This window comes from Oryx dammah, unplaced genomic scaffold (genome assembly GCF_014754425.2).
Source record: "Oryx dammah isolate SB20612 unplaced genomic scaffold, SCBI_Odam_1.1 HiC_scaffold_14, whole genome shotgun sequence".
Classification (NCBI taxonomy): Eukaryota; Metazoa; Chordata; class Mammalia; order Artiodactyla; family Bovidae; genus Oryx; species Oryx dammah.
The window spans coordinates 14,182,338-14,198,988 of NW_024070198.1; the positions used below are offsets into that span (position 1 = coordinate 14,182,338).

Below are 16,651 nucleotides of genomic sequence, written 5' to 3' on the forward strand. Positions count from 1 at the left end.
TCACACATGCTAACAAATCTGTACTGCACATGTCAATTAGTTTACAAGGAAAAATTGACCATTTAATTGTCTCATGATGAGAATGTTCTTTTGTATTTATTGCCTTGAATTAATTACACTGTTTTACTAGGAAAAAAAAATCACATCTGTGGCTCTCTGTCTTACGAATCATGGGTGTTATGCATAAGTGTCTCCATACTGGGGAAGGAGCTGATTTATAAAAAGAAAAAGATATAAGGACTGGGTACACTTCCCTAATGGTCCAGTTGCTAAGATTCTGCGCTCCTAATATAGGGGACTTGGTTTCACCCCTAGCCAGGGAACTAGATCCCACATATTGCAAATAAAGATCCCACATACCATAACTAAAACAACCCGCATGCTGCAACTAAGACCCAGCACAGCCAGCGAAATAAATAAATATTAAAAAAAACAAGGACCTATTGTATAGTACAGGGAACTATACTCAACATTTTTATAATAACCTATAAGGGAAAAGAACCTGAAAAAAGAATATATATAACTGAATCCCTGTGCTAGACTCCTGAAACTAACACAGCATTGTAAATCAAATATACTCCAATAAAAAAAATTTTTTTTAAGAAAAAAGGAAAAATAAAGAGCTGGAAAGGTGAGCTTGAAAGACTTCCTGTCTTTGAGAAGGACTGGGGGCTCAATGCCTACTGTAACGTGGGCATTAATATAAACATGCCCTCACATGCTAGGAAGCCCGAGATGTGGCAGTTACTTCTGAAGATGGAAGTAACTTTTAACGGCTGCTGTACCATCTGGAAAGGCTCTTGTGACCACGTGCCCATGACACACCCAAGCCCAGTTAGCAAACAAGCCATTCTGTATGGGGGGTATCACTGCACTTGCCAGCTTGCAGCAGGGTATTAACATCTCAAAGATAAAACAAGTCTCATCACCCCCATAGGCTGTGATAGACAGACCAAGAGGGTGTTGAGGGGTTCTTGCTATACTCCCCTCTCTCCACCTCTGCCACAGCTGACCCTCCAGGCCCTGGACATCCCCTTCAGACCTGCTGATTCAGGCAGGCCAACACTAGCCCTCCACCACCCACACTCTACAATACCCTTTCCATACCACATGCCACACACGCACCAACATTTACCTCAACAACCAGCAGGTCATCATTTGAAATGGACTCAAGCTTTTTATCTGGTGGTGTCTTTTCAAGTAAAGTGCTTAATTCAACCAAGATTCTGCCTCTGTAGGCAACTCCTTCCCCCTGAAAGGCAACAGTGCGGGGTTATTTTTCCAGGCATGAACAACAGCCAAAAGCTCTCTCTAGTGGGCTAACTTGGCTACAACTTCAAATTTCTCCTTCCCCAAATGAACCACTCAGTAACTCTCTCAGCTGGTCTTTGTTATCTGAGAGAAGAACCAATGACTTCAGGAAGGATCCCAAAGAGGGCCAGGGTAGTCAGGGCTAAAAGGGATTTTAGTCATGGCTGGGGGGCCAGAGGCTTTCGAGCCATGCTTAGATCTGGAAGGGGTTCCCAGGGGCTGAGGTGGGGGTGGAGGGGGCTTGAAATCACCCTCACTGTACTTCAGGTCTGCATTTGTCTGCATTAACTTGGCTCCTTTTCTCAGAATATGGAGGCAGCCATGTTGGCAATCAGGGCACGTCTCAGAGGAGCCATGAAATAAAAGAGGAAGATGTTCTGGGTGTGGTGGACTGTGAGGATGAACTGCAGATACTCCTCCAAACACAGTCAGCAGTGTTAGCAGCAGAACCCTCTGGAGAGGAAGGGAAGGCTTCCACCTCCACTGCCAGCCCTCCACCCCACCTTCACCCCCCAGGGCTTTCTCTCTACCCTAGTTCCCTTCCTGGGCTTTGGCAGCTAACTAAAAGACAGTACTTGGGCTTCTAATGTGGTGGAAAGAGCACCTCCCACCTCTGGGCCTCCATGTCTTCATCTAGAAAATGAAGAGGTTGGATCACATCAGGGATAGCAATATCAAGCATGTCACTTTCAATCTTTCAGCAAATTCCTAGAATATGGCATTTGACAGAATTCTGAGATAGCACATTTGCTTTTTGGAAAGAGCCAGCACGGATTACTGCCATCTGCCCTAGGAAGGGGGAATGGGCACGCTCAGTTCAGTCGCTCAGTCGTGTCCAACTCTTTGCGACCCCATGAATTGCAGCACGCCAGATTGCCCTGTCCATCACCAATTCCCAGAGTCCACCCAAACCCATGTCCATTGAGTTGGTGATGCCATCCAACCATCTCATCCTCTGTCGTCCCCTTCCCCTGCCTTCAATCTTTCCCAGCATCAGGGTCTTTTCCAATGAGTCAGTTCTTCGCATCAAGTGGCCAAAGTATTGGAGTTTCAGCGTCAGCATCAGTCCTTCCAAATTAACACCCAGGACTGATCTCCTTTAGGATGGACTGGTTGGATCTCCTTGCAGTCCAAGGGACTCTCAAGAGTCTTCTCCAACACCACAGTTCAAAAGCATCAATTCTTCGGCACTCAGCTTTCTTCACAGTCCAACTCTCACATCCATACATGACCACAGGAAAAACCATAGCCTTGACTAGACAGACCTTTGTCAGCAAAATAATGTCTCTGGTTTTGAATATGCTATCTAGGTTGGTCATAACTTTACTTCCAAGGAGTAAGCGTCTTTTAATTTCATGGCTGCAATCACCATCTGCAGTGATTTTGGAGCCCCCCAAAATATAGAGTCTGCCACTGTTTCCATTGTTTCCCATCTATTTCCCATGAAGTGATGGGACCAGATGCCATGATCTTCGTTTTCTGAATGTTGAGCTTTAAGCCAACTTTGTCACACTCCTCTTTCACTTTCATCAAGAGGCTTTTTAGTTCCTCTTCACTTTCTGCCATAAGGGTGGTGTCATCTTGCATATCTGAGGTTATTGATATTTCTCCCGGCAATCTTGATTCCAGCTTGTGCTTCTTCCAGCCCAGCGTTTCTCATGATGTACTCTGCATAGAAGTTAAACAAGCAGGGTGACAATATACAGTCTTGACGTACTCCTTTTCCTATTTGGAACCAGTCTGTTGTTCCATGTCCAGTCCTAACTGTTGCTTCCTGACCTGTATACAGGTTTCTCAAGAGGCAGGTCATCTCTTTCAGAATTTTCCACAGTTTACTGTGATCCACACAGTCAAAGCCTTTGGCATAGTCAATAAAGCAGAAATAGATGTTTTTCTGGAACTCTCTTGCTTTTTCCATGATCCAGCGGATGTTGGCAATTTGATCTCTGGTTCCTCTGCCTTTTCTAAAACCAGCTTGAACATCTGGAAGTTCACGGTTCATGTATTGCTAAAGCCTGACTTGGAGAATTTTGAGCATTACTTTACTAGCAAGTGAGATGAGTGCAGTTGTGCAGCAGTTTGAGCATTCTTTGGCATTGCCTTTCTTAGTGATTGGAATGAAAACTGACCTTTTCTAGTCCTGTGGCCACTGCTGAGTTTTCCAAATTTGCTGTCATATTGAGTGCAGCACTTTCACAGCATTATCTTTTAGGATTTGAAACAGCTCAACTGGAATTCCATCACCTCCACTAGCTTTGTTCATAGTGATGCTTCCTAAGGCCATGCTATGCATTTGCAATTGCCATGTGAAATGACCTCAGGATCCTTTCCTACCTTGCATTCTAAGACTTGAGGAACATGAGATTTCCATTCTTCAACACTTAATCAGGGACTTCCCTGGTGGTCCAGTGGTTAAGACACCTTGTTTCTACTGCAGGGAACACAAGTTCAATCCCCAGTCAGGGAACTAAGATCCCACATGACACGAGGCCAAAAAATAGAAAACAAAACCAAGAAACCACCACAAAAAAACACTTTATCGGTCATCTGGTAGGCCTCTGAGGGTAGGGAGGTCTCTTAAATATGAGACTTAATCATAACCACCAGAAAAAGAAATCTGGAGTCAATGCTCATTAATAACACACCTTAATTGAAGAACTAACCTTTCCAGAATTTAGCTCATCATAGGGATCTGGGAATCCCGTGTACTCTCTGGGGCTTCCATAAAGGTTCAGATAACAAGGTCCAAAAGTTGGAACAAAGCCCACCTCTGTTTCTCCTGTATTCACTGAGAGAGAACATCATCATTAGTATTTTAGGCTTTTAACACCATTCTGCTGAAATAAATATTAGTTATTAGTTAGCTGGGTGAGACAGTTTTCCTCCATTTTGTGTTAGTTGTATTAGTGCAAATTGTAAACCCTTGTGAGAATTGCCATATTTCTATCTTATCACTATAAAACAGTAAATAAAAAACACTGGAGGGGTAGTTCAGGTAAACATAAAGATGATACTATTCAAATGAAAGAAGGTGATCTTCACATTTTTTGCAAGTTTATAATTGGCAATTGTAGCAAGCATGTCACTGACAACTGGGGTAGAGTACTGTTTCGGGAAGTCATTTAAATGACATTTATCAGATTAATTTTATTTGTTCCTCCAAAATATCATTTAGTCTCAAGTAGTTAGTATGATGGCAGATGATTTTAAAAATATAAGACATTTAAAATTTTTATATATAACAGTGAACTGTCTGCCTACAGTTATGGCCCTATGATATTCATAAGCAATGTGAAATCTCCATTCATGACATTCTATCTCTGATGAGGATCCAGTATGCTTCTTATTTCTGCTACCTGGTCTCAGCAAGACTACTCCCCAGTGAAGGGCACTGCAGGCAATGTAAGAAATAGTGGAGTCAAAAAGAGACTGCAGGTGAAGACAGAGAAATAACAAGAGCTGCCTTCAGCCATGTGAATGGCTCCCATATGGAGGAGGGATGGACTTGCTTCCAGTAAGCAGAGGAAGGACCACTATTGGGAGCTACAAGGAGGCCACCTTTGGTTCACTCAATGTAAAGATGATCTTTCTATGAATCAGTAGTGTCCATTAGTAGTCACATAATGGGACAGATTATATTGGGAGCAGAGGAAATATTAAGGCCAAGAGTTGTATTTTATCTTTCAAAATATAGTCAAAACTCTTCCTCTGTGGATGAGAGGTTGACCGGATCAACTCTATGGCCCTTTCCAACTCTGTGCTTAAAACTAAGGCAGAAGGATAAATGTCAAGTAGTAGGTGAGCAGAGTACCTACTCATAAACAGTTGAGCAAACTGTATACACTTGTAGTTAGCAATCTTTTTCCCCTTTTTGAAGCTCTTTTGCATTTTGGACTTCTATTATCACTTTATATTTCAATTTTTTAACTTTAAATAGCTGCTATGTCTGTGACAACACTATAAATTCCTTTGGTGGGTGGGTAAGAATCAAGTGTGTTTTATTCTGAATCCTTAAACTCCTAGTCCTAGTTTTGTCTTGGAGTACTACCACATATTTTTTGATTGGTTGAATGAAGTGTGATCAAATCTGCCATGTTTGTTACACACCTAAAGACCACTTAATAGTCACATAAAGTATGACTATATGATAATGAAGTTGGATTTTTAAAAACAAATAAGAATGAGGCATTGTGCCAATAATATAAAGGCAGATGATAATACCTTAATTGTGCAGTTTGCAAGCTCTCTTACATTCAATCTCTTTTTCCCCTCTCACTAAAACCTTGTGTGGTTAGAACGGCAGGGAGCATCGTGTTTTTTTTTTTTTTTTTTTTTTGAAAGAGGGCAAATTTCTTAAATCACAAAGTCTTCATCTATTAGGGAAACAACATTTGCTGTAAGAGGGTTGTAAGGTCAAGTGTGAGCGCATTGAGCAAACTTGCAAAGAATGGCAAATGTTGTGCAAACCAAGGACGTGCTCTGATCCCACAGAGTTGGAAGATGACTGTTCAAGGTACACAGTGGAAAAAAAAAAAGTTATACAATTATTTACAGTGAAGCCAGGATGGTATATATCTAGGTGAAAACATGAGGCATGTAGCAAAGCCTGGTTAGCCCATTTGCTTAAACTCAGCTTTGCAGGACAACCATACAACAGGAATACAAAAATTGTTACTCTAACACAACTATATTCAAGACAATAAAATGTAAGTAAAAAAAGTGCTAAAGCAATCAGTTGATAAGTTCTTAATAAGATAATAATAAACAGAAAGATCTAGAAGATAGCAAAATTACAAAGCATAAACCTGTATACGATGCAGCCCCAGATCCCGAGGATGAGAAATCTATGTAGTAAAAATACCATTGGTTAAACAATAAGAGAAACACAGGCATTATAAAACAGACATTGAAAAAGTTAATCAAATCCAACAATAGGTAAGCGGTTTAGCAACACCAGGAAAATCCCAAATCCAGACTCAAATCACATGACCCTTTTTTCATTTATACAAATATCTCTCTCCATCAGTTAAATACAAAATAGCTCAAGACTCTGTGACACCCGGTAGCACAGCCACACAGGAAATAGCCCAACCTCATCAGCCCCAAAGCAGTGAAGCATCTGAGAGCCAGCTTCCCACCATCAAAGGAGGCCTGGGGAAGTTACCAACATTCCATAATTTTAATAAAACATTTACGTGTCTCATCTCTGACTTAGCTAGGACTAAGACCAGACAACCCAAGTTAATTTAGTAGAAGGCTGTGTAAACAAAGGCCTATAGTTGCTAACACATTATCCTGTTTCTTTGCAGGGAATGGCTACTGCTCACTGTTACTCTGAGACCCTATCAGAGACTGTCTTGCAGGGCCTGCAGTGAAAGAAGGCCTCAGAGACAGAGGCTGGCACTGCTTGTTAACGATTCATTTGTAGTTCTTCTGGATATTACCATCATATCACTAAGAAAAATGTTTATTCCATTATTTCTTGGATAATTATTTTTAGGTGATATTTAATGACTTCCTGCTAGTGATAAGTGAGTTACAGTGATTTTTACGCTTCCTCCCATAAGAGTTTATAGCATGATTTTAATTACTCTATTGGTTGCCTGTGACAAATAAATTCCATCTAATCTTTAACCAGTTTTTGTCTAGCCAATAAATTAATCTAACCTTTAAAAAAAATTTTAATTGTAGGATAATTGCTTTACAATATTGTGTTAGTTTCTGCCATACATCAACATGAATCGGCCATAAGTAAATACATGTCCCCTCCCTCCTGAACCTCCCTCCCCTCTCCTACCCCATCCCACTCCTCTAGGTTGTCACAGAGCACCAGGTTTGAGCTCCCTTTGTCTACAGAAAATTCCCACTGTCTATTTTACATATAGTAATGTATATGTTTCAATGTCTTTCTTTCAATTCATCCCTCCCTCTCTTTCTCCCACTGTGTCCACAAGTCTGCTCTCAATGTCTACATCTCCACTGCTGCTCTGTACGTAGGTTCATCCGTACCATCCTTCTAGATTCCATGCTGCTGCTGCTGCTGCGTCACTTCAGTCGTGTCCGACTCTGTGCAACCCCAGAGACGGCAGCCCACTAGGCCTCCCCAGTCCCTGGGATTCTCCAGGCAAGAACACTGGAGTGGGTTGCCATTTCCTTCTCCAATGCATGAAAGTGAAAAGTGAAAGTGAAGTCGCTCAGTGTGTCCGACTCTTAGCGACCCCATAGACTGCAGCCTACCAGGCTCCTCCATCCATGGGATTTGCCAGGCAAGAGTACTGGAGTGGGTTGCCATTGCCTTCTCCTCTAGATTCCATACATATGCATTAATATATGATATTTTTCTCTTTCTGACTTACTTTACTCTGTATAATAGGCTCTAGGTTCATCCACCTCATTAGAACTGACTCGAATGTGTTCCTTTATACAGTTGAGTAATATTCCATTGTGTATATGCACCAGAGTTTCTTTATCCACTCATCTGTTTAATCTAACCTTTACATCTGGATCCTTCACTTGATACGAAGTTAATAGCATGCCCACTCCCTCCAACCTTCTACTTCTTTTCACTTCTAAGCTCTATCTTCTGTACTTTTACATTGTAAGAGGTGATATTTACCTTCTCTTTAGAGCTTTGACTACAAGTTTAACAAAAATATTTTAGAAACAATAGTGCTCACATTATAACAACCACATAAGTATTCTCTGCAGAGAAAAGAATTGTAATTACATTTGTTTTGTGCAGGTCCAGCAACATGGTCCCCTATGCCACTTAGCAGACAATGCTTAGATGGACTGTCTGTCTCACCTTCTACCAGTTGCTTAAAATAATGCTATACCTGACTTTATATTTGGACTATTATCTTCTTGGTTCAACTCTTTATTTCTCTCAGAATTTCTAATGCCTTTTTCTTCAACTTGAGAAAGAAAATCTATATCTTTTTTCACCAAGTCTCTATTATATTTCAGATTCTTATTCATATTATCTATTGCTTGGCTTATGGTATCTTTTTTAAAAACCTATAATGCAGGAAACCTGGGTTCGATCCGTGGGTCAGGACGATCCCCTGGAGGAGAAGGGCATGGCAACTCACTCCAATATTCTTGCCTGGAGAATCCCCATGGACAGAGGAGTCTGGTGGGCTATAGTCCACGGGGTCGCAAAGAGTTGCATATGACTGAGTGACTAAGAACATAAAGTCCTCTCTTAAACAAGATGAGGATGAGAGAAATCTTAAGTTTTCCAAAACAAAAATTTGCCTCAGATTTTCTCATTTTATTCAATGTGTTTAAGCAAGTGATAATTATAGGAATTTTTGTTATTTTTATTTTAGTAACGAACAATAAGCTGCTGATGATAGTAATGGGTTAACACTAAATTTTTGCGACCATCTTAATTTATTCCTTCATTCCCTATTATAGTTTCACACATATGCACAGAACCAGAATACCAGGTATAGGCAATTAGTTCTCAATACACAAAACAACAAAAAGAAAAGTATATTGGTTATCAATGCTTGTTAGCATAAAATGTATGAAAACAAAATACACAATATCTAGAGTGGAGACTACATGGTTCAAATGCCATCTGACCTCACTCCTGCCAAGGAAGTCTGTAGAGAAGGGAATGTTATTATATGTATGGGTGGCCTGGCGTCAATGCCACTTGGAAAAAAAAAAAAAGTGGGTGCTCTCTATATTGACACTCAAAAATCTGTAAAACACCTACTGGGAAAGTTTTTGGATAGAAGTAAGAAAGTTAAAAATTTTAAACTCAAATAACTGATGTCTTGTCTTAGTCACTCATTCGTGTCCAACTCTTTGTGACCCCATGGACTGCAGCCCGCCAGGCTCCTCTGTCCATGGGGACTCTCCAGGCAAGAATACTGGAATGGGTTGCCATTTCCTTCTCCACAAATAATTGATAGTTACTCCAATTATTAATTACTAATCTACTATTTGCTGATCACCATCAAAACATCACTGAAATGGTTCACTAGACTCATCCCATTTGGCTTTTAAGAAACCAGCTCTGTTGCCGGGTGGCTACCCAGTTCATTCCCTCTCCAGAAGTTCTCCGCCCCGTCTCATTCCTGCTCCCTGTGTGACTCACCTTCCACTTCCCCACCAGAGGCAGCAATTTTAGAGAGGTGCAGATACGTTGTTCCAACAACATCATTTTTGGTAAGACGGTCCCTGTGTTAAAAGAACAGGTTAAGACCTCCACCTATGAAGACAGATCTTTGTTTCAACAATAGATCTGGAAAAGACCCTAGATCTCAGAAATCACCCTGTCCAATGGGCCTCCAGCTTCACTGCACTTTAAAATCACTTGGAAACCACCACTGCTCCCCGGCCCCCACCCCGCACCACCTCTAATTTCCTATTGAAGCTTTTGACTCAATGAAAGCAGAGATAAAAAACAAGAGTTTGCATTTATAACAAGTATATATCTCAACTGATTCTTACACAGATGGCCCTCCAACAACCCTCTGAGAAATGCTGATCTAACCGGACAACTAATTTCAGCTGGAAACAGATTTTTACAGAGGCCCAGGAATTTGCCTACGGTCACATTCAATACTGTTGTCATGAAGTGAATGGGTCAGTTATAGGCAAACAACATGATGAGGGTAATAAAAATCTCACTACACAGAGTAAGTGTTTGTATCTTATTTTATCATGTTCATACTGATTACTATGATGGTTTAAAAATTACAAGAGGCTTTTCTAAGGGTCCCTCATAGGGGAAAAAAATTCCCTTTCAATTCAATTCAAATATTTCTTGATTATCTACTGTGTGACTTCATCTGCTTGTCTATAACCTAAATCTTATCTATGTTGTTAGGTAAGTTTGCTCACTGTAAGTACATACAACTCTGTGTATCTGTCTGTATCTTAAGAGAGTTTGTGAGCCTAACCCGTGAAGTGGTCTCTGGCTGGGCACACAGTGAGTGTAACAAACAGGTTTATATTAATAACATCTTCTGCTTAATTCCGTCTCTTTATTCCTTCTAGTGTCATACTCACTCTGACGTTTAGAACTCCACAGGAGGGAGGAAAGTTTGACTCAGTATTTTGAGGAAAGATTATACTATAGTATGTTATTATATATTATAGCAATACTATGTAATATATATTATATGGTTTAATAAAATTAGGTTACAGAGAATGACTAATTAACAACAGTATACATGAGGAAAAAAATTATTATTTGGGAGTTATTAAGCCACATGTGTGGAGCCTGCATCCTCTCAGTCCATCCAGAAGGGTCTAGACTACATTTCAAGAATCCTTAGCTTTCCGTCAGTTGTGCAAACACCTACAGGGTATATAACGAAAGATATGGATCCAAGGATTCCCCAGTTAAATAGGGTCTCTCTGCACAACTGAATCTACCATTGCTTTGGAGAGGGCCAACTAGATCAGTGGAAAACCCACATCTGCCGTGACCATGAGCGACTCTAGGATGACTCAGCCAACGATCTCCACTGTGGCATCAGCAGGCCAGAGTGGTCATCTGAGCTATACAGAGCCCAAACTCATACTCTGGTGAGTTCTGGAGGCCCCTGGAGCACCTTTGGGGTGTCAACTGAGGGTCCAAGTGACTTAAAACAAGCTCACACTCATTGGAAGGGGCATTTTGTCCTCAGGCCCCCTCATGGACCTCCATGAACTATGATGCGGTTACTGAACAAAATAAAGCCTTCTCCCCTCCTCCCAAAGTGTCCTGTTACCATAGTGCCAAGAGGGAACTAACATGGAAGTCAAATACATTTAGCCAAAGGAAAAATCAGGGCCAGACAGGTTGGAAACCCAACCAAGTCTCTGAGTGACTGTGGGCAAGTCACCTGACCTCTCTGAGCCTCAGTCTTCATTTGCAAAATGAACTAATAATAGTCTCCATTCCATAGGGGTCCTCTAAAGAGTAAATGGAATAGTCTAGGGAAGGCAAGAGGCACAGCACCTGCCACCAGTAGTGCTCAGAACACAGCGGCCTAACATCATAATAAACACAGATGATGGTGGTGCTGGTCATGACGATGCCGGCACCAGTGATGATCTATTTATCTTTTCTACTCTCAGGGAGCTGAGGGCTGCCAACTGAATGCCCCATCCAACTAGAATACACCCAAGAATAGCCTCATTATGGCTGATCATTGCTAGGATGTTGGTCTAGTATGAAGTCCATCAGAAACTTTCAACAAATTTTCTTTGCATTCAATCACATAGGAAGCTCTCTCCAATTTCCCTTCTAACAATGACAGAGAACAGCTCTCAATGTTTTGATTGATTCTTCCCTAGAAGTAGTTTACTCCATTTCTGAAGTCTATTTTGGACAGCCTAATGGTATTTAAAGTTTAATTTCTTATCTTGGGGTATATTCAGATCATTTTTCCTTCCTTTTGTTCATGAGCAGTTGAACCAAGATATCCAAAGCTTTTCTGCAACAGCTACTGTTATTATTTTAAAAGAAAACACCTGATTCCAGGAGCAGTGTACCACTTCTGTCTGGAAGAAAAGCAAATGTCTTGAAAAGTAAGGGTTATACCATCTAAAGTAAAGTTTCTCCAAATCCAAATATTTATTTCTCCAATTTGCAATTAGACACAAGTCTTTAACTCACCAGTCATATATTGTCAGTTTTATTTTTTCACACACTGAAGGAAACTGTTAAAAGAGAAAAAAAGTAGTTATTTTTCAACTTATTCAGTAACTACTAGGGTATTCTTACTTTTTTTCTAAAAGAAAAGAAAGCCAAACCTTGATTTGAAGATTAACGACTTGATTCCACTCAGGGTTTGCATTTTTCTCAATTATATTTGTGCAAACCTGTAAAATCATCAAAACAGAGTAGGTATTCAAATTTCTAATTGTGGAAAGTTTATAATATATGCATAGTGGATTATGATTCTTGCATACTCATGTTACAGACTTGGGCACTCAGTTGTGTCCGGCTTTTTGCGATCCCATGGAATATACAGTCCATGGAATTCTTCAGGACAGAATACTGAAGTGGGTAGCCATTCCCTTTTTCAGGGGATCTTCCCAACCCAGGAATCAAACCCAGGTCCCGCACATTGCAGGCAGATTCTTTACCCACTGAGCCACCAGGGAAGCCCAGAGACTTGGTAACCTCATTAGAGTTTTCTTAATATCAATTTGGTAAAATAGGACATGGATTTAGTATACTGATCTTTGCTTCTTCTATGCACTAAGAGCCAGTTTCAAATTGCCAAATTTTAATATTGGATTAGTGTAATGATGCAAGAGTTGCTATTTAGTGAGCACTTATTTAGTTGTTAAGCAGTACCCAGCTCTTTTGCCACCTGACAGATTGTAGCCCACCAGGCTCCTCTGTCCATGGGATTTCCCAGCCAAGAAAACTGCAGTGGGTTGCTGTTTCCTTCTCCAGGGGATCTTCCCAACACAGGGATCATACCTGGGTCTCCTGAATTGGCAGGTGGACACTTGCTACCATACTGTCTGATACGCATCTCTTCACTAAAATGTCCAAACATATCTTTTGATCCTGCCCACCAGCCCTTCTCCCTGCTCCCCAAACTAGCTGCGGTCTTTCCATTGTTGTTCTCAGGGGTGTTCAGATTTGAACCAGAGTCCGTCACAACCCCTCTCTTTCCTTCACGTGCCTCATTCAATCCATCAGAAAACGCTGACATCCCTGTTTTCATCTGCTCCTGCCCCAGATGCCTGTGGTTGGTTCCCATCTGGATCCCCACTTCCTCTCCTGACTCCTCAGTTTCATGTCTTTCCCCGTGCAGCATCTTCAGTCAGTTCCCAGGCGTACTTAAAATACTAGGTCCTGATTCATCCTCTGGCTGATAAAGCCCTGCCTGCCCACCTCACCTCATCTCTCTGAGCTCATCTCTTGGTTTCGCCCCTTGCTTGCTCCACCCCAGCCATGTTGGCATTCATCCTCTGTGAACGTATCTCCTCCCTGGGGTCTTTACATCTGCTCTTCCTTCTGCCTGGAAGCCCTCCCCTTGCCAATATCTCTGCATTTTCCAGGCTGCCGTTCAAATGTCACTTCCTCCAAGATACCCCACTTGATAAACTAACTGGAAACCCCTCCAAACACCCTGCACCCGTCACTTCTTGTCCTGCTCGATTTTCTGCTTAGTACTCAGCACTAACTGAAATTACGTCACTTTTTATTCGCTTGCTTATTGTTGTCCCTTCTATCGCACAGTAAGCTCCATGAGAGTAAAGACTGCTCCCCTCACTTCTTTATCTCCAACGTTAGGGACAGTATCTGATACTTAGCAGGCTCCCGCTGTTTACTTCCTGAACTAATTAACTGTCGACAATCCTATGAGATTACCCTTATCCTCATATGTAATTCAGGAAATTGAGACTCAGAGGTTAAAGAATTTGACTTCACTTGCTATGGAGTGAGGTGAAGTCTGAATTTTAATCTGGCCTCATGCACCTCCAGAACTGAGACTTTTTCTGCCATCTCCCACTGACTCTCCTGGGACTTAACCCTGTGTGTGTGTGTTGCCAAACCTCACTTTCACATACACGTGGTTCCAATATGTAGTAGATGCTACTTCCTCATGCCTAGAACTGACTGTGGTACACTGCTATTCTACTATGGAATCCCACTCTACACTCTTTGACCATCTTTGTAGGTAAAAGTGGTAGTTACAGGTGTTTTTACACCAAGAGTCCCTCAGCTCTCATCAGAGGACTGAGATGGGTTCCCCTGCCAGACTCTCCAGTTTCTGCAGCTCACTGGAACATGGCGGGGGCGGTGGTAAGAAACATGATAGAAATGGGCACCTGGGTACTGGAGGCTCTCCTCTACACAGCGGTCCCTAATCTTTTGGGCATCAGGGACCAGTTCTGTAAAAGACAATTTTTCCATGGACGGGGGATGGAGTTGGCTTCAGGATGATTCAAATGCATTACATTTATTGTGCATTTTTTTCTATTGTTATTACATCAGCTTCACTTCAGATCGCCAGGCATTAGATTTCAGAGGGTGGGAACTCCTGCCACATTGACCAGGGATCACTGTTGCTGGTTAGGGACTTTGCCTAGGAGTAAGATAATGCTGGGGCCTGGGAATCGTTTCTACTCTTACAAAAGACCACATCTTTCTAATCTGAGTCCGGCATACTTTCCACTCCAAAATAAACCTCTAAGATGTCTGACATGTTCAGAGTCTGATAATCTGTATTCCTGCACAGTGCCCAGGTCATCAGGGGGCTACTTAAAAAAGAATAAGCAGGAAATCAGCCCAAGGAAAGCACAGTGGTTTTAATACATGTTTCTAGAGGCATCTACATTGAGATCACATACAAACCTTTTTCCCGGCAAAGGAAACTTCTACAAAAGGGTCCACTAGGTTCTTCTTATCAGCGATGCCTCCAAATATTTCCTTTACTGTCTGTGAGAAGGCATCATCCACTGAAAAGAACACGTCACAGAAGAAATCAAATCTGATTCTCTTAAGAGAACAGAAATCACTCAGCAAAATTAAAAATTGTCTCCTGTATGGAAAAACCATTGCAACGAGAATCATTCTGAAAAGTGGCAAGTACCAGCGGGACTGGATTGCAGAAATCCTTTGTCTTAGTTGAAAGAGAAAACACGTTCTCCCCACAAAATTTAAAAATTAATGGGAGTGTCTCAGAAAAAAAATCAATAAATTACTATGTTGAGAATCAATCACTTATTGAGGAAACCAATAGACTAAACAAGTCCATCCAAACAGGGTAATTAAAAAACTGAGGCCTAGTTGTGATTTGGAAAATGTTCTTTAGGTCAACATATAGGCCTCATCTTTTCCTGATTAACTCCAGGAAATCTGGCATAATCATAACGTGTTTAATCCCCTACAGACAACAGATCTCTGTTTTAACAAACTTAGAAGTGACTAGATCTTGCACTGTTGGTGGGAATGTAAATTGATACAGCCATTATGGAGAAGAGTAAGGAAGTGGCTTATAAAACTAAAAACAGAACTACCATATGACCCAGCAATCCTACCTACTGGGCGTATACCCTGAAGAAAACCATAATTCAAAAAGATACATGTACCCCAAAGTTCACTGCAGCACTATTTACAACAGCCAGGACATGGAAGCAACCTAGATGTCCACTGACAGGTGAAAGGATAAAGAAGATGTGGTACATACATACAACGGAATATTACTCAGCCAGAAAAGGAAAGAAATTGGCTCATTTGTAGTGATGTGGATGAACCTAGTGTCTGTCAGAGTGAAGTAAGTCAGAAGAAGAAAAACAACTATATTAACACATACATATGGAATCTAGAAAAATGATGCTGATAAACGTATTTGCAGGGCAGGACTAGAGATGCAGACATAGAGAATGGACTTGCGGACACAGCAGAGGACGGGGCGAGGGGGTCAGAGAACAGCAGTGATGTGCATACACTACCATGTGTGAAATAGCTAGTGGGAAGCTGCTGTACAGCTCAGGGAACTCAGCTCAGCGCTCTGTTATGACCTAGAGGGGTGGGGTGGGGGCAGGAGGGAGGCACAGGAGGGAGGGGATATATGTATACAGACAACTGATTCACTTTGTTATACGGCAGAAACTAACACAACATTGTAAAGTAACTATACTCCAGTTTTAAAAAGTGAACAGAGTTCAGCTGAACAGGCCCAGTAGGTATTATAATGTGAGGTTTAATTTATTTACTTCATTTAAGATATTTCCGAGGGAAAGATGGTCTGGGGTGTCATGAGAGGGGAGGGGTTCCTGGAAAAGTAGCAAATCCTGAAGAGCTCCATGGCCTGTACAGCCCATGCCTCCTGAGGATGGGGAGAGGGTCCTATGTCCCAGGGCCTAGCAGGAAGCAGGCACACCAGGCAAGGCAGAGAGGATGTCAAGTCCTTAGCAAGGACAGGTGAGCAACTAGATTAGCCTCTATGAGTGGAATCACTCTCAGTAATTCTCTTAAATGCACCCATCTCTTAATACAATAGTGGCAGACTTCTAGTTATTGGCACTTACAACTTTGGCCCAGCCATTTTTAATACTCTGATAGCAAATACATTTATCTGTTTATAGAACTTCAGTTTCATCTGGGATGAAAGGAGTTGGCAATGCTGACCGCTGACCTCTGTTTGGTATCCTTTAGAATAAGGGGGAGGTGTGGAACCCAAAAGAGAAAGAACAGAGATGAATGGGTCAAAGGCTCCATAAGGGCCATGGGTCAGGGAGCAACAGGCTGCCCCATGAATTTGCTTAGGTAGTTTTCAATAGGGCCAAAATGAATGAAAATAACTCCATGAAGGCCTTTAAGGAGAAAGACATATGGCAGGGAGCACCAACAACTATTTGGAGT

At 41.5% G+C, this 16,651-nt stretch overlaps 1 protein-coding gene across 2 annotated transcripts in view; it reads right to left on the bottom strand.

The window, feature by feature from the left end:
- The window catches only part of MYOF (myoferlin), a 177,808-nt gene that overhangs the window by 80,500 nt on the left and 80,657 nt on the right, over positions 1-16,651 (bottom strand). The window contains exons 13-19 of one of the 2 annotated variants that reach the window (XM_040254538.1): positions 14,639-14,742; positions 12,073-12,141; positions 11,936-11,979; positions 9,422-9,504; positions 6,117-6,155; positions 3,975-4,099; positions 1,136-1,252 (exon numbers count right to left, since the gene is read on the bottom strand). In XM_040254538.1, coding sequence (XP_040110472.1) covers positions 1,136-1,252; positions 3,975-4,099; positions 6,117-6,155; positions 9,422-9,504; positions 11,936-11,979; positions 12,073-12,141; positions 14,639-14,742 — 581 coding nt within the window. The remainder of the gene's footprint in view (positions 1-1,135; positions 1,253-3,974; positions 4,100-6,116; positions 6,156-9,421; positions 9,505-11,935; positions 11,980-12,072; positions 12,142-14,638; positions 14,743-16,651) is intronic. The other variant, XM_040254539.1, reaches the window with a different exon arrangement.